At 46.7% G+C, this 23192-nt stretch overlaps 2 protein-coding genes across 2 annotated transcripts in view; both read right to left on the minus strand.

Moving 5' to 3' along the window:
* Nucleotides 1-3075: 3075 nt before the first annotated feature.
* LOC121361383 lies at nucleotides 3076-7819 on the minus strand. Its single transcript, XM_041482028.1, has 2 exons — nucleotides 7719-7819; nucleotides 3076-6037 (listed from the first exon to the last, which is right to left on the minus strand). The coding sequence occupies exon 2, from the start codon at nucleotides 6033-6035 to the stop codon at nucleotides 5046-5048; it is 990 nt and encodes a 329-aa protein (XP_041337962.1). The 5' UTR covers nucleotides 6036-6037; nucleotides 7719-7819; the 3' UTR covers nucleotides 3076-5045.
* Nucleotides 7820-16203: 8384 nt separating this feature from the next.
* Nucleotides 16204-23192, minus strand: part of ADAMTS2 (ADAM metallopeptidase with thrombospondin type 1 motif 2) — a 172984-nt gene continuing 165995 nt past the window's right edge. The window contains exon 22 of the mRNA XM_041482157.1: nucleotides 16204-19524. Within this exon, the coding sequence (XP_041338091.1) occupies nucleotides 19064-19524 (461 nt within the window). The 3' untranslated portion in view covers nucleotides 16204-19063. The remainder of the gene's footprint in view (nucleotides 19525-23192) is intronic.

The following is a 23192-nucleotide window of genomic DNA, read 5'->3' on the forward strand; positions in this document are numbered from 1 at the left end:
GAGGCACAGGCAGATAAAGCCTTGTGCTTTACACAGTTTTTGCTAAGCTCACAGCAGGCTGATGGGCTTTCAGCTAGGTTAATTTGAAAGCAAAGACAAGAAACAGTTGATACAATGCTAATACACGCAAATAAAAAAAGTAATAATTTGATTTTCCTCATCAGCTGCTATTTGAAATCTCTGCTTTGAATGCAGCACCCCAATTATCCCCATTACAAGCCCATTCCAAAGCACTTAAAGGTTCCCTTTGATTTAAATGGCATTTGGTCAAACTTTATGTAGCAACAAGCTGGTATTCTAAAAATGCCCAGACTTTCTACAGCTCTTTGCAACAGCCCTAGGAAGCATTGCCTCCAGGACCATTAATTCCAGGAAGGCTGCAATTACCAGGAACAATATCTCTCTATTTGCACAACATGTATTTTGCATCAGCTCTAGCTCGTGTCAAACAAATTCGATTGTACTTGAGAATCCCTGAGCATGGGGAAAGGCCACAAGCCCATGGTGTGGCACTTCAGTTGACATCCCTCCTGTCAACTGTGGCCCATATAAGTGATGCCAGCCACAAAAACACACGTGGGCCCCGGTGAGCAAGGCAGAGAGCTGTGCCTGAACCTTCTGGCTCTTCAAACTCAAGCAGTAAAGCTTTCAGCCATCACTTCCGAGCTCTCTTCTGCCCACATCTACAGCTGCAAATGGAAAATACAAAACACTTTGCCATTAATCACAGTGCTGGTGGTTCAGTCAAGGTTTCATTCAAAGCTAAGGGAATCCTGCTTAGTCACTAAATGCAGTTTAACTTCATTCTGCACCATGATAAATGAAGTAGTCTCCACTTAGGAAGGCTCAAAGTTAATTAAAGTATGCCCTTAATGAGCAATTAGGCCCAAATGCAGGCACTTCAGGGCAGGGGGAATGCCTGAAGCACCACCCACAAAGCCCCTGCTTGCAGCTGAGGCATCCTTGGGTTTTGCCTCGGGCTCAGGTCTGATCTCCTTTAAAGGTGGAAGCTTTAAGTTTTCCGTGGAGCTTTAAGAGCTGGATTTTTTTTTTCTGCAATCAAAAATAGCTGCTTTAATCCTAACTTCAGAGTTAAAGACCTTTTTAGAAACTGATTTTGCCACCTTGCTCATAGCCCTGCAGCATCTCCCTGTTTGTGTGCAGCCCTTCAATCTCACATTACAGCCCCTGGCTGAGAGAGCCCCATCCGTGGTCTATCCCTGCCTGTAATCACTCTGCACAGGCTCATGTTTTCCTTTGTTTATCACCATCTCTCTTGCTGGCTGTGTGGGCACAGAAAGGCCCCTCCTGGCTGGGAGAGGCTCTCTGTGCTGCAGGAATTTCTGAGCAGTTCCTGCACTGCACAGCTCTGACCCTGGAGCTGTTCCTTCCTGGCCTTTGGTTTCAGCTGATGGGTATATTTGTCATTTAAAGATGTCATGGATTGACAAGAAAGGAAGGAGTGGGACAGTTTTCTTTCTGCCTCGCCGTCTCTGGTTTGTAAATTCTGGTCATGATTTTCTGTGTCCAAATGCATTTGTGCTTTGTAGCAGGAGGAGGCTGCATGATCATGCAAGCAAAATTGCCATGAATGCTCACAGTTTGCTTGTGAACTGGATGTGAAGTCTGAGACTGAAAGCTGCTGGTGGGATTTGGATACCAATTCCCCATTCAAATTAATCCAAATCCCTTTGGCAGTTCTGATTATCTCAATAAATGAGATTTTTCTGCCAGTGACTTCAAATGCAGAGCCTGCCATGAGATTGGCCATGGAAGCAGCACGGCTTTTATCTCTCTCTGTGACCTAAATTCCTAGATAAGGTTTTCTTTCTTGTCTGGAAGCACTTCTGAACAGGCAGCAACTTCTGCAGGCTTATCCTGACCGGCGATTCCTCAGGGGCTGTTCTGCAGAGAGGGAAAGAGGGGGAGCATTTTCTGATGGCCCAGGTGTGCATCCGTGGGGTGAACAGGGAGAAAAGTGCTGTGTGGCCTGTAGTTACAGGCCACGTTATCCCACCCAACAGCATCCAATTTCTTTTTCCTTTGGTAGGACTGCAGGCTCCCTCAGCAGCTGGGGGGCAGAGAGGCTGTGACAGGGGAGTGACAAGGCTGCCCCAATCCCCATCCCCTCCCTGAACCAGCCCAAAGTACATCTGCAGCAGGTGGGTGATGTACAGCTGCAGAACTGCCTTATCCAGGGAATTGGTGCCTATTTAAGCGTGCAGTGATGTCACAAGGACCAGCATGGTCATTTCCAGAACAGCTGATGGTGAAGAAGGTGAGGACTGTGCTTTTCAAAACAGGGTTTAAGTGAACTTGAATGGAGACAACGTTCCCTATCTGCTGCCTCTGTCCTGTGTTAAACCAGCTTTTATTTTCTTACCTGTCACAGCTTCTACTGCACAGCTGGAATTGCTCAGCCTGGGGCTCCTGGCCCTGTCACTCCTGCTGGGAGCTGCCCTGCTCCCTCACTGCACCACCAGCCCCACATTTCCCTCCTCCCTTCCCTGCCTTGCCACTTCTATGACCCTAATTTGCCCATGTCTCTTTGCCCCCATCTTTGCTCCATCCCAGCAGCTTTGGCTCCTCTTGAAAAACCTATTTGCTTGAGTAGAATCTCAGTTTTCACTTAAGAAAAAGTATTCTCCAGAAAGAGCCAGTTCACTGCAAAGCTTCACTGCTCCAAACCTGCCTGCACCTGGAATTAACAATGTGTTTGTAAAAGGCCCCAGCTCTGAGCCCAGCCCTGCCATCACCCCAGCCCTGCTCCCAGTCCTACATCAGAGAGTTGGAGGCTTTCCCCAGCCGCCTGGGCTGCAGCTCTCACCTGCTGCTGTGCCTTTTTGCTCTGGACATAAAAAGTGATGGGTTTCAGGGTGTAGAGACTTGCAGGACTGTGGCAGCTGAGGAGGAGTCCCAGCCCTGGGCAGCAGCTGCAGAAGGGGTGAGGTGTGAAGGCCTTTGGTGACCTGGGAGAGTGAGAAGGTGCTTGCATGGCAAGTCACAGCCCACATGCTGTGGATCAGCCCAGCACTAAAAATAATGCCCTGTGGAATGCAGGATGGAAACAACAACTGGATGGAAGGATTTTATTTGTTTCCTCTGTCAAAAGCAGTGATACATGCAGTTGGCACAAGACTTGTTAGGCATTAGAGTCATAAATATTCACATGGAGAGAAATTTAAATGACAGCAGAGCAGTGAGGACAAGCATTGCTTAAACCCCAGCATTTACCTGAGAAGGGAGGGGCAGGTGTGGAGGAGGCAGAGCAGGCTGGGACCTCCTGGGTTCAACTTTCTCCAGCAGCTTTAATGAGTGCTGGAACCACCTTCACTTCCATTCTTGCTGTGTAGTTAGTTCAAAAACAGAGCTGAGAAGCAGCTCAGCTCCATAGCACTAATGAGTTTCAACAGGAGAAAAAAATATTTGAGGTAAGAGATGTGAGGGTGAGAAGCTCAAACATTCTCACCTTTTGATCCTTGAGCATATTTACACTCATGTTGGTGCTGAGTAGAAATTGCTTTTTCATTTAATCTGCTTGAGGGTGGTTTGGAAATCACTTGTGAGCATTTTTATAATTGCAGCTTTCCAATGCTGTTTTTCATCTTAGCTGCTGTTGAGCAAACAGCCTGGTCCCTCTGCTCTCTGCTGTGCCAAAACATTTATTCCTAGTAGTAGTAATAATTAGACTGGTATTGCTTTGCAGTTTTCTCAGCTACATCTCCTGACTGGCTGTGGAGAGTGTGGCACCAGACACAGGTGGGTGAGGTTGCTCTGACTGCAGGAGAAAGTGCCAGTGGCAGCTTCTCTGATGGAGAAGTCTCTGTGTGGCAGTGACTGGGCATGTGCCCGCTACCGCATGCCAGGACTTCCCAGCCTTGTGGGAATGCTTCTCGTCCTAGAGACATCCCATGTAGCAATACCATCAGCATGAATTGTTTGTATGTGCTGTGTGCTGGGTGGTTGGGACATGCACATTTGTTTTTTTCCATGATTCAGTCTGGCAGCACGAAGCAAAGCTCAGTCAACATCATCAGCATGGTCAGCTAGGTGAGAACACAGAAGCACAGGTATGAAGGGAAACACAAGTTATTATTTTACATTCAGGTTCTATCAGCACCAGCCCAGCACTCCTAGGCTGCCCCTCAGCCAAGGCTGCTCTTGTGAGCCTGCAGAGCTCTGTGTGGGCTCATGGGCCCCCACACCTGAGCAGCAAATCCCCTGGGTGCCCGTGGTGTGCAGCCTGGCTGGGACAGTGCAGAGTCCAGCGTGATGCCTGTTTACAGCTGGCTCCACAACAGCCACAGCCCCAGCACAGCAATGCCCACCAGGGCTCCCAGCTCTCCTCCTGCCAGGGCTAAGTCCAGGAGAAAAGGGAACAGAGTTGTGACAGGGTAAGCACCAGGAAAATCCCCACCCAAGGAGTTGTAATATTCTCCACCTTGCCCTCCAGCAAATCCTCATAAAAGACTTCTTACGATTTTTAAGAAATAATTCTTTATGCTACTGCTCTAATGGGTGACCTCTCCAGTGGGATCCTGGTGCTGAGGCAGGGATCTGTGATGGGTCTCCCAGCAAATGTGTGTGTGTCAGAGAGAGTGCATTTCCTACTGTCCGAGCCTTGGGCAAATGGTTCCTTTTTGAATAACTGAACTCAAGTGTCAGCAACCTCTGCCTGCTTGGCACTGGCTGGGAAGCACTGGTATTTCAATGTTCCCACTTCTTCTCCAGCACAGATGGGATTTGTGTTCTCTTCAGCTCTCTCCAGCTTTTCTTCGTGCTCAGGGCAGTTCTAGGCAGTAGGTGGGAGGAGATGCTTTATGAGCTGTTGCCTTTCCAAAATGAAAACTGATTGCTGTTTCCTTAGCAGATGAGACCCTGAATTGTCCCTTTGCCCACGGATGAGGGATATGATGGATCACAAGAGTCTGCCTGACTCGCATGCATGTTCAAGCCATGTTTTCTGTGTGAGGACTCCAGGGAGAGCTGCTAGAGCACAGGGTGGTTATATCTTGTGAATAAAATTATTCTAAGCAGCTACTTCTTCACACTTCAGCAATGGCTGGGAGCAAACAAGCTTTTATCTTTGCTTCTTTCCAGATGCATCTGTGCTCTGAAATCCAGTTATGGATGGTGGCTTTTTTAGGTACCTGGAAAGACTCGAAGTATCTCTGCCTAGTGGGAACATCACCCATGACATTTTTGTCACAGTGAGAAGTTTTTCTTCCTTCTTTTTCATCAATGCCTGCAGTATTGAACAAATTCTGCCTTCCTACAGAGCAGGGCAGGGCTGGGTTTCCTGCCACCTTCCCTCTGGCTGAGGGTGCCAATTGCTCTTCAGTGTTAATGAACATAGGGCTGTTTTCCTTCTGACTGTGGTTATTCCCTAAAACTGTTCCCTCATCCCTTCTGAGATACCTCAGCTCTGGGCATACTGCTTCTTTCTGAACTGGTCTTGGGGAGGGAAGCCTTGGAAAACTGAACACTCGTGGAAAACTGGTTTTCCCTGTGTTTTTTTCTTCCAGGTTTGTGGGATGAAGGTCACCATTTGGGGCAGAAGAGTTGCATTGTGAGTAACCAGTGCTGGCACTTTCACCATAGGAAGAAGCATTGGAGGAGCAAAGATTTCCTGTATTGGTGTAAATTTGTTCCAGGGGGTCCTCTCTGGACCAAAAGTCGGTTTCTGCAGGTGGGACTTTTCCCAGTGGCACCACACTAGAGATGAAATTGGTCAATTTACATTTTGACCTTTCCTGCTGTGTCCCCACATGCGGTGGAGAACCTGACACATCCTCGAGGGTCTTCAGGGTCTTTCTGTCCTTACCCTTACGTCTGCTTTCCAGAAGGGCTGGGAAGGTGGGTCTGGCGAGGTGGCAGATGGATTGGATGTAGTCATCACTGGAGTACAAGTCTGGGCTGGCTGCAGCACTGCCAGCACACTTGGGGTTGCTGCTTGGATCCTCCATCGCTTCCTCGTGGGTTTCCCGTATGGTTGGGAGAGGCTTTGAAAGGCTCAGTCTGATCCGGGGTGCCATGGCTGCAAAGAACAGAGCAGACCTGATCAGCATGTGAAAACCTGCTCTGGTAAAGAAACCCTGGGCTTGTTTCTACCTGAGCCACCTGATGTCTTCTTGAGGTAAACACGGCTGTTAACAAAAACTGCTTTTGAAAAGTTTGCTGGCAGTACTTTTATACCCATGGCTTCACAAACAGCTTCGTAAATGTGCCAAAGAAGCCAAGTCATTAAATGGGGCAGTAAATAGAAGGTTCATTAAGGAGATAAGCAATGGTGCTCCCTCCCTCCTTAAGCAATGCAAGGGAGCACAGCTGGAGAGGTGTGGGGCAGGGACATGAGCTTGTCCCACTGCCCTTGGTGGAGCAGCAAGGCACAAACTACTGTCCTTATTTAATGCTCCAGGTCTGATCACTGTGACAGGGCTCTGACTTCACCCTTAGTCCCAGCAGGAGCTGAACCCAGCAGGAGAGGAGCTGCTCTGTGGGAAGCACCACCTACATAAAGCAACATTACAGTGGTCTCTTCTAGAAGCTGTAGGTGAGAATGTACAGGGTCACTTTTATCCACAGTTCATAAATGTAGTTACGGAGAGGTAGGTCCTCCCCTGAGTGCTTACACAGAGTCAAAGGGATTTAATTCATGTCCTTTATATTCAAATAGTCACCCTCAACTCATTTTAGGTTGGATTTCCATCAAACTGCTCCTACTACTCAGTTAAATATATTGAATTACAAATTTTTCAGTATATTTTGTGCTGCAGTGTTTTCTAACTTACTGATTTTTTTTTTTTTCCTCCAAACACTCCCCCTGTGCTTTGCTTATCTCCCCTTCTGGCAGAAATGACCATATAGCCTGGATTTTTTTTTTTTTTTTTTTTTTTTACTGCTTCCCCCAATGAAAATTGTATGTGACTAATCTGCAGACACAATATAGTTTTGTTGTGTGATTAAACGCAAAAGTGCTTTGCTGGCTATTTTAATGCCTTGCTTGTCACTGCTGGAAATAAATCTGGCTTTGTTGAACCTCCCTGCAAAGCTGCAGATCACACACGGAGCACAAATGAGCAGCTCGTGCCGAGCCCAGGGTAGGGCTCGCCGGGTGCCCATCCCTCCCTGCCCATCCCTGCTTTTCCTCATGTGCTGCTGGTAAAGCCAGCCAAGCTGGGATTTGCTGACCTGAGAGCAGAAGATGCTTGTTTTAAACCTTAGAACCCTTTTATTATCCTTTTTCCTGCCTGCTCCGTTTCTCTCATGTCTTCAAGCCTTGAAGAAAAGGCTTCTTCATCCCTTCCCTCCCAGCCTTGCCTGAGCTCGGCAGCGTCAGAGCCTGGGCCCGGCGGTGAGAGCGGAGGATGCTCCTGGTGAGGGGCGCGGGCATGTCGCGTTAAATCCCGACAGCGCTAATCGGTAACTGAGTCCTGCCAACACGCCCTTCCTCCGGAAGGAAATTTAAATTACCTGTTTGCAGGTAAAACACTCTCCCGATGATGGCATGGATCAGGTCCCGCCCGATGCGATCCCCTTCGCCCTGGGCACCGCGCTGGCACGGCCGAGGTCACCTCCCCGCCACCTGCGGCCCCCGCGGAGCTGGACCCGCTGCCTGCAGCTTCCCTTCCACCGTGCCGTGAGCATCCCCGGCTGCCAGCACCCCGGATATCCCTAGCGACCCCCGGCACAGCCGGTGGCCAGACCCCCTCCCTTACCTGCGGGCTCGGGCGCTGTCGTCTCCCGCGGCTGCACGGCTCTGCCCCGCTCCCTGCTCGCGTTTCCAGCACGGGAGATGCTGTCTGACACTAACCCATGCGCCAGCTCCCTGCCTCAGTCAGCTGATCCCGCTGCCTGTTTTGTTGCTGTTGCTAAATATATCCCGCTGGCTGCCTGCCCTGCCCGAGCCGCAGCCGGCGGGCGCCGAGGCACCGGGGCAGCCGCGGGCACCGGCCGGGACCGGGCATCCCGCATCCCTGCGGCTCCGTGTGGAGGGGACCGCCATCCCGCATCCCTGCGGCTCCGTGTGGAGGGGACCGCCATCCCGCATCCCTGCGGCTCCGTGTGGAGGGGACCGCCATCCCGCATCCCTGCGGCTCCGTGTGGAAGGGACCGCCATCCCGCATCCCTGCGGCCCCGTGCCTGGCCGCGATTCCCCCTGTGGAAGGGACCGCGGGGCCGCGGCCGTGATGCGGGAGGGGAAGGGCTGCCTGTGCTCCAAGCTGGGCTGGGAAAAGAGGAGCCGTAGTTCCTTCATACTTTATTGCTGAAAGAGGAATCCTTAGGGTTTGGGGCTGTTTTTCTTCCTTCTCTGCCTTATTTTGTGATCATATTTGTGCTGGTTTTCCCAAGAGGCAGTGGGGTGTTTGCAGCTTCTTTCTGGTGCTGCTCGCTGCTCTATTCTGTCCCTGCTTCCATTCTGCTCTGAGCCAAGCATCCCTAGGCCAAGCTGTGCATCCCTGGGCTGAGTCACACATCCCTGGGCTGAGCTCTGCAGCCCTGGGCTGAGCGCTACACCCCTAGGCCAAGCTGTGCATCCCTGGGCTGAGCTCTACATCCCTGGGCTGAGCCACACATCCCTGGGCTGAGCTGTACAGCCCTGGATTAGATTAAAGCCCTACATCCTGGGCCAAGCTGTACATCCCTGGGCTGAGCTTTATCTCCCTGGGCTGAGCTGTACCTCCTTGGGCTGAGCTCTACATCCCTGGGCTGAGCTGCACCCCCCCCGGCTGAGCTGTACATCCCTGGGCTGAGCTCTCCAAGCTGTACATCCCTGAGCTGAGCTTTATCTCCCTGGGCTGAGCTGTACCTCCTTGGTCTGAGCTGTACCTCCTTGGGCTGAGCTCTACATCACTGAGCTGAGCTGCACACCCCCGGGCTGAGCTCTACGTCCCTGGATTGATCTGCATATCCATGTTGCTGTTTAGGCACAGCAGCAGCCAGCCCTGCCATGGCACCTGCACACCCCCCGGCTGAGCTGTACATCCCTGGGCTGAGCTCTACATCCCTGGATTGAGCTGCATATCCATGTTGCTGTGGAGGCACAGCAGCAGCCAGCCCTGCCATGGCACCTCCCAGGGCTGTGTTCCACCAAGCCCCCTCTCCCACTGCTCCCAGGATCATCCCCATTTGTGTTTCTCTGAGACCACACAAGTGCATTACAGCAAACTGCTTTGCCAGGAGGACTGGCAGCATCCAACATTTGCCTTTGTTTCCTGGCTTATTAACATGCTGCAAACTGATTGCAATTCTGGAGTAACCCCGGTGTCCCTCTCATAGCCTCTCTTGCAGCATCACATTGCGTGGGGAGATGAATTGTTATGTTGCAGCAGATTCTTCCTTCTGTATTTATTTCCCAACACCATCCTCAGAGGCAGCCCCAACAGCTGCTGCTCTTTCCTGGGGAATAGCCATCCCACACAACATCCCTGTGTGCCCAGGCCAGGCAGTGTGACTGCATTTCTGAGCCTTGCTGCTCCCCACAGTGCCTGTCCTGACCTGCTGGAGGGATGAAGAGAAAAGTAGAAATCCTAGATTAAAAAATCACTGCTTTAGTTTTATTGCAAATATTCTATGTTACCAGCATTCAGGCTGGAATTGGCTGTAGCAGCTGATTTAGTCACCCAAGCCCACACTCATCATTCAGGTTTTTTCTTTGTCTCCATTAAAAATAAATAAGCAGCTCAACAGACTTGTGCATCCCTTTGGGATATGGTTCCCAGCAGATTTTTTTTTTTTTCTGGAAATAGCCATTGCTTATTTTTTCACTATAACAGGTATGTAAGCTTAAGCTGTTTGTCTGGACTTCTGGTGCCAAACAGCTGAATTTAGCTGAAATGACCCACAACCTTTCATGCATTAAATTCACTAACAGCAATGATCATCAGGGATCATGCTGTAGTAACTCAGAGATTCAATTTTTCCTTCTTGCTTGCAGAAAACGTGATTACCACCAAAAGGGAAAAACCCTCAGACACCAGCTATGCTAAGCAGCTGCAGTATGGAGCTTGGGAAAAACATGTGAGGAAGATCACTGAGCTGGAAACAAATTCCACATGTGCAGATGTGCATGGATACATTCTCTTTAAAAAGAGTCTTCAAGATGGTTCTCTAGCCTAGTAAGTCTCTCCTCCCTGCTGGAGTTACCTCCTTCTTAAAGGTATGATGGAGTGAATAGAACATGCCAGATGGGAGGGACAAATATAATTTTTTTTTTTTTTTTTTACCTCAACCACCACCATTTGCTTTCTTCTTTCATCAGATGCATCCCCCCCCCCAAAAAAAAAAAAAATAAAAAAATCTTAGTTTAAAAGAAGCAAGCTGCAACTTTGAATGCTTGCTCCAAGAATGCCACAGGTTCCTCCCAAGCACTTGTGAGGATGGTTCTGGATAAATCATCCCAGTTTCCTGTATTTATACTCTGCAAGGGTGCAATGAATCAGCATTCATGGGTGCATGAAAACTGTCACCAAATGGGATTAATGGCAAAAGAAAACAGCAACAGCAGCAGTACCTGAGCTGCAGAGGAAACACCAGATGTTAGTTCTGCAGGGCTTGGTGGAGTGTCTGAGATGTAAATGCTGACAGTTATTTTTTGGTTTGGTTTTATGTTTGTTGGTTTTAGTTTTTTTGGAATGCTTCCAGCTTTTGGGAAATCCATGCAGTTTAGGTAAGTGTAACAGGTGATTCTTCTCTGGGCATTTTTGAAGCTTGTTGGCTCTTGCCAGGGCTGGGGGATAGGGTTAACACAGCACTGAGCATCTCCACACCTCAGTGCAGATCCTCCTTGAAGGTGCATCAACAACCTGGAAGGGCTGCTCCTCTCTTGCATGTGGGAGAGTGACTTTTTACAGGGCAGGCATTGAATGGGACCAGGGGAACAGTTTTAAATTAAGAGGAGACGTTTAGATTACAAAGAAATACTTTGTTGTGAGTGTGCTGAAGCACAGGCTGCCCAGAGAGGTTGTGGGTTCCTGGAAATGTTCAAGGCCAGGTTGGATGGGCTTGGAGCAACTTGATTTAGTGAAAAGTGTCCCTGGCCATGGCAGGGGGGTGGAACCCACACCTCAGTGCAGATCCTCCTTGAAGGTGCATCAACAACCTGGAAGGGCTGCTCCTCTCTTGCATGTGGGAGAGTGACTTTTTACAGGGCAGGCATTGAATGGGACCAGGGGAACAGTTTTAAATTAAGAGGAGACGTTTAGATTACAAAGAAATACTTTGTTGTGAGTGTGCTGAAGCACAGGCTGCCCAGAGAGGTTGTGGGTTCCTGGAAATGTTCAAGGCCAGGTTGGATGGGCTTGGAGCAACTTGGTTTAGTGAAAAGTGTCCCTGGCCATGGCAGGGGGGTGGAACCAGATGATCTCTAAGGTCCCTTCCATTCCAAGCCATTCTGTGATGCTGTGTTTCCATGTTTGTCATAAAAAGTTTAGGAAAGGAAAATGTTTTGACCTGATTTGTGCCAGAAACCAAATCTGTGTTCTCTGATTACATCCCCCAGCCCATTAACCTCCTGTGCATTACATCAAGCAGTCATTATGGTACCAGTGAAGATATTGCCATGAAATATGAATGAGCTGGTTTTGTATTAACTAGGCAGAGTTGGGTTGGAATTGTTGCACCCACAGCTGTTGTCGTGACTGCAGCTCACACAGCAGCTGGTGGTGGCTACATGTGCCAACGCTGTCACTGATGCACACGGATTTTCTGGGAGGTCCTGGCTATTTCTTGCCTTCTGCAGGTGAGGAACCAGCTGCTGTGTGAGGGCTGGGTGGCTGCAGCACATCACCACAGGGCACAAGGCTTGTTTGCAGGACCTGAGCTCTCCATCCAGCTGGGAACATGGGTGGAGTCCTGTGCAGAGCCTTTGCAAGGTTCCAGGGGATTTAGGTACTTTAACTATTCATTAGCAGTTTAATTAAGCTGGAAAATTACTCTTGGGAGCCTTTGCTGGGCATTTCCAGGCCATTACATGGTCATGGCTTCATTGGCAGTGGTTGCTCATGGCCAGCAGAGTTCTGTGCCAGCGCAGACTTCTCTTAAAATACTTCAAAGTCTCAGAAGTCCAAACCATGATGACAACTCGCTGGCAACCTCCCCTGGGAATCCATCCCAGACTATTTATTTAAAATAATATCAACATTTTTATTTCTGTTGTTACTGATCTGCCTATAATTAAACTATATCTTTGCATGGTTAAATTTTTCATCATTATTTTAGATTAAACATGTCCCAAAGTGGCTGAACACTGGTGTGGATTGGTTCCTCTTGGAGGCACCACACAAAGAGGCTGGAGAGCTGAGCACTGTGAATTGCTGCAGGCCTCAGTGAGGGCAGCACTGCCATCACTTGAAAACCTTCTCCTGCCTGGGGTCACATGAAACCCCCTGTTCTGCCAGCAGCCCGGGTCACCTAAAACGGATTTGTCTGTCCATAGGTGTTGTGTTTCTTTAAAAAAAGATTTTTCAAAATTAAATTACAATCATCAGTGAAACCTCTTGCTATGTTACTGGCCTCTAAAGTTTCTTCTGGAGGAGCTGGGAAGGGTTTAGACGCCCTAAGAAATAACAACCCCAGAAAACAACTTATTCTTGAGTTATTTTCTGTGTTTTGCGTGGTGGGATTTATCATGGCTCTAATTCTCCACTGCAGGTGCTGTCTGTGTTTCTCTCCTGCAGGATCTCTCCTCCATCCCCCAGCCACGGACAGCTGCACAGCAGCACGGCAGAGCAGCAGCGCAGCAGAGCAGCAGCACAGCAGCACGGCAGAGCAGCAGAGCAGCAGCACAGCAGAGCAGCAACGCAGCAGAGCAGCAGCACAGCAGCACAGCTGCAAAGCAGCACAGCAGCTCAGCAGAGCAGCAGCACAGCAGCTCAGCAGCACGGCAGAGCAGCAACGCAGCAGCACAGCTGCAAAGCAGCACAGCAGCTCAGCAGAGCAGCAGCACGGCAGCTCAGCAGCACAGCAGGACAGAGCGCAGCAGCATCTTCGGCTCCATCCACACCGGGTTGGGGCCGAGCCGAGGGGGTTTGATTCCATCCGGCCCTTCCTGAGCGCCTCCCCCCAAACCAAGGGATTTTCCCGGCTGGGGTCACAGTCCAGCGGCTGCCTCAGCCCCACTTCTTGTGCCGTGCCACCATCTAGTGGCGGCTGCACCGAGGGGAAGCGACCCCGGCCTGCCGGGAGCCCCGGGGCTGCGCGGTCCAGCTCCATCCCGGGGGATGCTGGTGGCAGCACCCTGCTGATGGAGCATTAAACCCAGCAGGTTAGCCAGGATAAGGCTTCTCCCACGTGTGTCGTCCTGCTCTGTTCCCTCCTGTAATAAGATTTTCGAAGTGCTTGATGTGGTTCTGTGGCTCCATCGCTCCGGGCCCTGCTCAGCTTTGGGAAGGTGGTAAAGGAGGAGGGACTGGGAAAGGGGGTGGGGAGGGGGCAGGGGGAGAGCAAAGGTGAGCAATGCACACACACACATATATTCACATGCACACACACAGCCCTAGGGGAGTTTCCAGGCATTTATCTGCCAGGAAGGCTCAGGAGCCTTTTTTGCCCCCTGTGATCAAAGCCACGTGTTGAGCCAGAACACCCTGGAAACGCCCTGGAAATCATCCTGTGCCCCCCTCGCTGTGGGAAAGGGGAGCTGAATTTGCACAGCACTTTGTTGGAGCTGCCTTCTGCCTGGTGTAATTAAGAATAACCTGAAAACTGCTTTCCTGACCTGGAATTGCAGTTCCTTGAGCTGCCTCTAAAAAAAAAATTCCTCAGAGCCAGATGATGGTGAAAAGGGATAAAAATCTGATGTAGGCAAGGAGAGGAGGAGAAGGCCTCCTGTGGGTGTCATCTTTTGGCATTTGAGTGAGAGAGAGAGAGCAAGACCAGGGGGAGGGAGAGGTGTTGGACATGCTGAGCTCACCCTGGGTGTCCCTCATGTCTGGGGTGTGGATGTGAGACCCTTTGCCACAGCCACTCTAAAAATCTCAAAATCTATGTAAGCAAAAGGCAATTAAATATAACCCTTGTCACAGCTGTAAATGCTGCATGAATTATCACAGTAAATGAAGCCCAGGTTTGGGCTTGTCCACTGTTTTATTGGGACATTTATTTGTGTAAATAACTTTTCCAGATGGAAAGTGTTGAGGTGGCTCATTACCTGATTAAAGAATGCTGGACTAGAATGCACTGCATGGTGCTCACTGAATAACCACAGTAAGCAGGGATATTTCAAATCCTCAAGCAACAAACTTCAATCAGATGAGAAAGATTCAATTATGCTTTAAAGGGAACCGGGCTACATTTGTGAAGAATATGGCAGGAGAATGTGGGCAAAAGAATTTCATGGAAAGGAGCAATTACTTTATCAATAGGACATGCAAAGCAGAATTCACTCATCAGTCCTGAATAGAAGCCCAAATAACTGAGACTTTTAAAGAGATTATACATGGACCAGGATGGATCTGGGCCTCAAGCAGGTTTAAGTGAGTTTGATTAATTTCCATGCAGTTGTCAACTGAGGTTTTGGTCCAGTGACTTCATGATATTTAGCCTTGGATAATGGATGTTGTAACAAGGATGTAGGACTTTGGCAGCAAGTGTATCCCAATCCCACTTCATTAAGTTGTAGAAATTGAATTGGTTTTGAGTCTGAAGATGCTGGCTCTTCCTTTTCTAGCATCTCTGTGTAACATCGACTCAATGAAAAAAGCACAGGGAAAAGCCAAACACTTTTTTTTTTTTGCAAAAGAACACAGACATTTAAATTTAATAAATTATAAAATTAAAGATTCTAATTTGTATATACATTTTTAATATACAAGAAATGGTTATTTATTGCAATTTCTGTTAAGGCATATGTAAGTGAATGGAAGTTGCATATAGATATTCAGATGAATATAGCTAATACTGTGCATTGTAGGTGAGTAAATAAGATATTAAATGCATTATGTAATAAAATAAAACAAAAACCCCTTTGAGTACTGGTAAAGCACCGTTTCTAGAATTCTCAAAATATCTGAAAGCATTCTATGGAGGTGTTGTGAGACTCTAAATACTGAATGGATATATGAATATAAAAAGTGATGCGTTCATAATAGATAACAGAAATTTTAAAAGAAATTATGGTGAAAAAAATGGCAGATGACTGAAGCCAAAGAAATCAGAGTTTGTTTGGGATTTTTTTTTTCAGGCTGTCACTTGGATTTTAAGTTTAGACAGCCAGAAAAATGACAATTGAGAAAACTGTACCTGCATGGTTAGATCATAAATACATTGCTTCGTGGGAGCACATTACTTAATCTCTCAGATCTCTGAGATGGTTCCTGCAGTAATATATTTGTTTATAAACCTGCTTTAGGTTCTGGGGATTAGGTTACATTAAAATATTGCTTTCTGCTTGTTGTGTCTGAAAATGCAGCACCTGGGCAGCAGCAAACTGGTTACAGAAGATCCACTGTGATGATGCTCTTGCCCAATTACAGCATTGTAGAGAAGATGAAACAGCTGTCAAAGTTCAACCAAACAAAAAAATTACCAAATTTTCCACTGCATGACACAGAAATTAGATCAGCTCAGGAGAGCTCCACCTTTTGTCTGGGGCTGCTTTTTCTTTATCAATAGAGCACAGTGTTGTGTTTTCCAATAGAAGTGATGTACATGTTCTTGGGGAACTGCTGAAAAGAAACACCTCCTGAAGAACCCATGACAGCTTGAAAAGAAGGCATCTTTTCTGGTCTGAAGAGAATTAACTTCCCCTTCTCATGCAGGAAGAGTGTGAAGAGAAGGCAGCTGGTGGCTCCTGCTCCTTAAAGAGATGTTCCATCAGCCTCTTGATGTCTTGAGCAACGTAGACTGAAGATGCTGCCTCAAGCAGTTTAGTGTTCCCTCTCCCCCCCCCCCCCCAAAAAAAAAAACAGCTAGAGAAATATTCAGTAGAATTTAAACCATTAAGAAACAAATCAAATTAAATCTCCCAAAAGGTGAGACTGAGAAAGGAACAAGCCCTTCCAAAATGCAGATGCCACCAGGCATTGCATTGGGTTCCTAATGAACACTGGACCTAACATAGCACCAGACCAGCCTTCCAGGAGGCTGCTCCTGCTCCCTGAGGCAGCAGAACTTTCCACTTTATCTGGAAAAATGCTTTTTTGAGCTGTGAGCACTGCCTGCTGTGGTATTTCTTCGCACCACACACAACCGTACCAGTTCAAACTGCCTGGTTGACTAAGCCTATTCCAGAAGCTAGGGCAGAACAGAATCTATTAGATGAGTTACCTCAGGAGATTGGAGAAATGGGTCTTGAAAAAGTCCCAGAGGGTTAGACTGGTACCCTCCAGGCAGCAAACTTTACCTCCCCATCTGCATAAATCCAGCTCCAACCCTTTCTATCTTTGGCTTTGTAAGATTTTTTTCTAAGTTTCATATGCTTGGATGAGCTTCCTAGTCTATGAAAAAGCTGGGGGTTGTGGTTTTTTTATTGTCCACAGAGCTAAAAAGATACTAACTTGAAGGGGAAAAGATGAGTTTTATACTAACCACATCTGTGTAAAGGAAACGTGGAAGGCAAGAAATACTATGACTACAGGCTGGGAGCCTGGCTGGCTACAGCTTGTGTCTCCCATGGCACAGCAGCTGGAATGATCTTGATTTAGACACATCTTCCTTGCTTATAAATAGAATGGTGGGGTTTTTTTCCCTTCAGTCTCATTACTACGTTGCTGCTGTGCACAGATGTGACCTGACCCTACACTGTTATTAGAACTTGTCCCAGATGTAGGCAACCACAAATCCCTTGGCACAAGGTTCCTGGGGCTTGCCTGCACACCGTGGCTGTGTGACAGCCAGCAGGTCATGGAGCTGGGCTGGGACAGGGCACCAAGGACAAGCACCCTTCGACTGCAGGAGAACACTCCATGTCCCAGGAGTGAAAATCTATGGTGGAACTGATCCCACTGTGCTGCCAAACTGCACGGCCTGAATTTTACTTCTACAAACCAGAACAGATTTTTGCTTGTACTTGCTGCTGCTTCCACATCTGCAGCCACGTCTGCTTGGCCCAGGAGACGTTTCCTGATGCTCTGGACTCTTAGCAGGCCTGTTTGGCTTCCCAGTTATCCTTGTCTTCAGGGTATCTCTCATCCCTGCACCGAGCTGCTCCAAGTGTATCACCCTGACCCTGTGTAAGAAGGAGCACTGGATGCCACATCCCAGCTGAAAACATTCCTTCTCTGCTTGGGCTAGTATCTCCATGAAGAATTTTTCTTAGACCAGGCTTGTGCTTCAGAAACTTCTAGCCACAGTTCAGGCCAAAACAGTTCCACGTGTAGGTGCTGTAAAGCCTGAGGTTCCTGCAGGCTCTTGCCTCCTTTCCAGCAGGAATGGCTCGTTTGGAAGAGGAGACTGGGCAGTTCATTCAGTCGTGGTGGTCAAGGGCAGAAGGTAAGTCACAGAGAGTCACACGTTCTTCACCTTGCAGTACTTGTGAAGCTCTTTGCCAGCAGCTGGACCAGGGAAGAGCTCACTCACTGCTGGGAATGAAGCACATTCCCAATAATTTTGTGACTCTATATATGGGCTTATTGCTGGTGCTGCTTCAAACCAGAACCAGCTCAGGCTGGAGGGTGAGATCTTCCTCTCAGACTGGAAAATATGAACTTGGAGCCACCAAACCTACCTAGTGGTAAAGAGAGGATTTCAGGGAAGCCCCGGACTCTGCAGGAGATTTACCAGCAAAGAAGAAACAAATGGAAGAATCCAAGCCAGGAAAAAATCTGCTCAGATGCCACCCACAGCAGGAACCAGTCCATGCTCCCTGTCTCAGCAGTGTTAGAGCCAAGCTGAGTTCATCTTCTGTTCTCCAACCAGGAATTCAAAATGACCTGTGAAAACCATGATGACCCTGAGGGGGAAAAAAGTACTCAAAGGGTTGTCAGGTTACACATCTTAAAGTTTTCTAGCAGACCTAGTGCTGTGAATACACAATGTGTGTGTATGTGTGTGTGTTCATGTAAGGGCACAGCAAACAGTTGTTCACTTCTGCACCATTAAAGCTGTCCTAAGGAAAGGAAGATAATACAAAATTAATTCCTCAAAAATAACTGCATCCTATGTGGGGGGAAAAAAAAGTTTTTCTTAACAAAGCACCAAAGAAAAGACAACAAGAATCCAGTCATCTTTAAGTTAAACAGAATGTGGGTAGAAAAAAATCAGACCAATAAAAAAAGCACCGACCAATAAGGATCACTGAGGCTGTTGCATTACAGGAACTTAAAGATTATAAAAAATATGGATAATTGTAAACAGAAAGACTAGAATGTTGTCAGTCCAAGTTGGCCAGATCTACCCTACTAAATGTCTTGCATGTGTCCAAAAGTTTAGGAGAATCCTTTGAAATTGTTTATGGAAGTATGTAAACTACTGTTTGTCAGTTTTTAATTTACACATAAATATATGGCTACAGAGTTTTCTCTGTATTTTCTTACACAGTCCTGGTTCAGGAAGCTACGTGAGCACATGCCGAGCTGTGACCAGAGGCAGCTCTGCCAAGGTCAGCCAAACCCAGCCTGGCATGTCCTAAGAGCCTTCCCGAAGCTGGCTGTGTTAGTGCCAGGCTTTGTGCTAGGCACAGAAGCATCACAGGAGTGCTGACCCCCTGCTTGTCAGAGTTAAAGGGATTTATTTTCTTGGGACTGCTTTCTGCCATACTAAGTGTGACTCCCTTTACTATTCCCAAGCAGTTTTATGTAGGTGTAGAAGACTTTAAAGAGCCTGTAACTGAGAAAATTGCTAACCTGACCTAAGTAACACGGTTTGTTTGGATTCAGTGGGACACTGTAGGGATATTGCACTAATACTCTGCCGTACCCTGTACACCTAACCTAGCCATCAAAGTGTTCAGATTAGCACTTATGAAACAATCTGTCATTCCCATTTATAGTAGGCTTGAGAATTTGGTATCTCTGCCATAGCACCACTTCGATTTTCCCCCATTCTTAGTCTCTACGATGGCCAATACTACGAAGTTGGTAACATCTCTATAAGAGAAAAATGTTGTTCGTGCCATATTTCCATTTTAGTTTATTTTCCTAAGAGTCTCTCTTTTCATTTTCTCAGCGATCAGCTCCTGAATTCTTTGATTCCTTGTCCTTTCATAAGGCCTCCTCCGTGTAATGATGTTGTGCTGTGGTACTTCATTATCCAAGCCATCAACTTTGTAGGGAACATCCACTGCATTGATTTCTGGGTGCTCCTCAGTGGCATTGGAAGGGGGTGCACGTGTTTTGGAAAGCAGAGGAGGGCTGGTGGCAGACTGTGTGGTGGACACTCCCACGGGAGGGCTGAGGGTTGTCAGGAGCTCCTCCTCAATGGCATTATTCTTATTTACATTGGCACTGGTTACATTGCCATCCTCTGTTACGTTGCTGTACATGTTGCAGGACTTGCAACACAGCTTATGGTACCCGGGAATGGAGCAGTAACGGGAGAGAACTTCCATGCGACAAAACATTGACTTGTCTCCTTGACAATGATCTTCTGAAAGAGAAAAAGGGAACAGATAAATAAAGAGCATCTCCACATTAATCAGGAAAAGAAACACAGCTGAAGCTTTGGCAGTGGGCAGAGGGTTTGATATTTAAAGTGGGTTGGGAAACTGGCAAATGAGCCTTCTACAAGCAGAAGCAGGCTTATATTTAACCTAAAAGTCAACTCCAAGAGTTGCAAAAGCCGATCTGAACTGTATGTACCAGCCCCATCCAAGCTCTGGACCATCACACTCGAATTTTTGCCTTCACATCCTGGAAGCTCTACCCTACAGACCATGAAGCCACAATGAATTGTGTTACTGTCTTGGTTTAAACTTCAAAACACACTGATTGTGCTGTGCTGTTACTAAAACTACACTGAACTCCCACAAAGTCGTGAAGTTTTATATTAAGAAATCTATTTTTTCCCCATTTGCTCCTTTTAATGCTTTTCTGCAACCAAACAGTGACTAACCACAGTCAGGGGTAACATATATTTATCCAGACTGTCTCAGGAAAGTCAAGTCCTATTTTGATATGTGTAATTCTCAGAATTAATCCATCTCCACTAATCAAAGTGATATTGTTGCCAGGTACCCCTACTCTGAAAATAGCAGTGTTTTCTCAGCATGTCTCTTGTTTGAGAGAAAAGTGGTGCCATGAGGCTTTGCTACTCCTCCTAGAAGGGAGCTGGTATCTTTGGAACAACAAGCTCCAGTGCAATGGAGCCAAGCCAGCCCATTAATTACTGGGAGACTAAGTAAAATCCTGATTTTTGTGTCAATGACTGTAATAAAAGAGAAAGAATGATAATCAATAAGCTTTAAGCTGTCAATAGCTGTTACAACAATCTGCACTATAACAGAGGTGTTATGGCAGATCCCTGATCGTGCTTGGAATGCAGGTGGCAAATTGTAGGCTGAGGCATTAAAGGTGAAGTGGTCAAAGTGTTCCTGCCTGAGAAACATGAACAGAAGCCTACTCAGAGATTCCCCAAGCCCTTGTGATTTCTGCTCAGGGGAGGCAGAGGACGGTGTGAATTGGTGGGAAATGGGTGGTGAGGGTCTAGCAGGCTCCTTGGAGAGAAAGCTGCTGTCCCACACAGACACCCCTCAGCTCCTGTGCCTCCAGGATGAAGTAATGGAGCCAGGCACTGCAGTGGAGGAAAAATCCCAACATGCAGCCCATGCTGAGAGAGGAGTCAGAGGGTTTGTAGGAGAGGAGAGGGCTGAGGAGAAAGGCAGACTGACCAATATCTGGCGTCATCACTAATAAAACATTTCTCTGTGACCAGAGTGCTGAGACAGAGATGAAATCACTTGTCACTCTCCCCCTGCTCTTACTACATTTCCACCTACTCTTACAGTAAAGGGTGAGTAACTCCAATTACTCGCTTTTATTTAGAGTGCACCCGATGTGAGACAGTGCCCTCAGCCTGATCTGGAGTCACATTTCAGCCTCCTGCTACGAGCACTGGCTTGTGTCAGCACCCTCACAGCAAAGGAGAGAAGCAGAGCAGGTTCAGCGATAAAGGGGATTTGGAAAGCGTAGGTGCCACCTCTTCACTCATCCTCAGTTAACAAAACAGGGCATCGTGGGTGTTTCATTGGCAAACATATCAGTCTAAAATAAACTAATAGCTGGTGCTGCTGCTTTAAAATGCTAGTGCTGGCTGAGGCAGGTGAAAACACCTCCTGTACGTTGTATCTATGCTCTGATTGTTGCTTTTGTTGCAGAAAAACAAAATTCTAGTTGCTGCTTTAGAATGTGCCAGGTATTTTTCATATTTTTCAAATACCAAACTGAAATACTGCTGGATATTAGGAATGACTCCTTCCTTAGGAATATAAGAATAGTACCTTGGTTTTGGAGAGATTTTCAAGCCAGCCTATAAGAGCTGGAACTGTTCAAACCTGCATGCACAGCTCCATACAAAGGCCTGAATGTGCCTATACAATGTATGTATATTTTTACAAACCCCTAAGAGTCCCCTTGAAACATTTTGCCTTGTGATGCATGACCCTTATGCATATGCCCCCAAATGGCTTCTATAGTAAAAGACAACAGATATAATATTTAAATGTGATTTTAACAAGGCAGGTCTGTTCTTGGCTTTGTAAGAATCAGTAACAGCACCTTTAGAAAAATGCCTTTTTTCCCTAATAAAAACATGCAATGTCAAGCTTAACAATACATGGAAATAAAACTGCATTATGTGATAAGTTTAGTGACATCTGATAAGTCATATAAATAAACTCTGCAACTTCTCAATGCCAGAATGAAATTTTGATCCTCTATCCAAACCAAAATAGCCAGATTTGCTGAACTTTTATTTATTTTTACTTGCAGTATGCATGACAGACTGGAAGTATATATTCAAAACATCAGTAAGAAAAAAATAAATCAGTTTCACAGTCACTTTGGTACACATTAGTCTCATAAAAAAATATTGAAAAGCAAACTGAATTGGCACATCTTTAATATTATGTTAAATACATACAAAACACTAATAAAATATCCCTGATAAACCAAAGTGCATATAGACATAGTGCACAATGCCCAGATACCTTATTGCACCATTCTCTATAGCCACCCATCTCTTGAAACATCACTAAACATTGTCTATTTAAAGGTAACAGTCATGAATATATTTATACAGTTAAACACCAATTATTTTACATAACAGTATTCAGTGCCAGATACGTGTCTTTGCTTTTTCACCTTGTCATGTAAATTGTTAACATGTTTCAGGAAATATTAACAGCAAAATTTAAATATGTGATCACATGATAATGACAAGTTTGAAGTGCTACACTGTTGACGACCCAAAGATTCAAAAATGCCACTTTTCCAAAAAATATTATCAAAGCAATAAGGTAGTAATTTGCTCCAAGACTGCAGTTTTATATTTCTACTATTGGTACTGACTGTCACACAGAAGTTTATGACTTGTGAATTCCAAATCCACAAACACGGAAGGTGAAGCACGAATGCCAGTTAAATTTCAGTAAGTCAGGCCACAATCCTGTCTCGATGGAGATATGGATATGCACTGTGCAAATCAACCTCCAGTTTAATTTACTGCCTTCCAATAGGTATCGTTCAAGTAAAAACACTCCATATGAAGATCAACTCAAGGTACCAGTGTACTGTTCATATTTAAAGCTGGATCTGGTAAATTAATGCCATTTACATTTCAACATTAAGGCATTTTTCTAAAATTCATCTCCTAAGCAAAAAAAGCAATAAAAATTGAGGTAATTCTGTAGTAGTTCACACTGTTATGTTTGCCAGTTGACACATCTAAGAGCACACACACACACACACACACACACACACAACCGTACCAGTCAAGTCAGACATGCACATGGTGAAAAAAGACCAGAGATGTAATGAGTATAAACAGCTCCATGCTGAGCAGCTGGAGACATCGTAGTCAATGAAAACATCATATTGCCTCCGCCACGTTAAGGAAAACACCACCACGCCACCTTCACCATGGACCATGCCTGCTCTGCTTTGGGTTTGTTTCTAAAGTGAAAATGCGCAAAACTGGCAAAAATTGTGCGATGGAAAAAATGAGCGCAGCTTTTCTCGAGGAAAAACCCTCCAAACGACCATCAGAGTCTGGCCAGAGCAATGGCATCAGAGCAGCAGGGAAAGTACTGACAGACTCAG

Source organism: Pyrgilauda ruficollis, unplaced genomic scaffold, assembly GCF_017590135.1.
Source record: "Pyrgilauda ruficollis isolate IOZ18807 unplaced genomic scaffold, ASM1759013v1 scaffold57, whole genome shotgun sequence".
Lineage (NCBI taxonomy): Eukaryota > Metazoa > Chordata > Aves > Passeriformes > Passeridae > Pyrgilauda > Pyrgilauda ruficollis.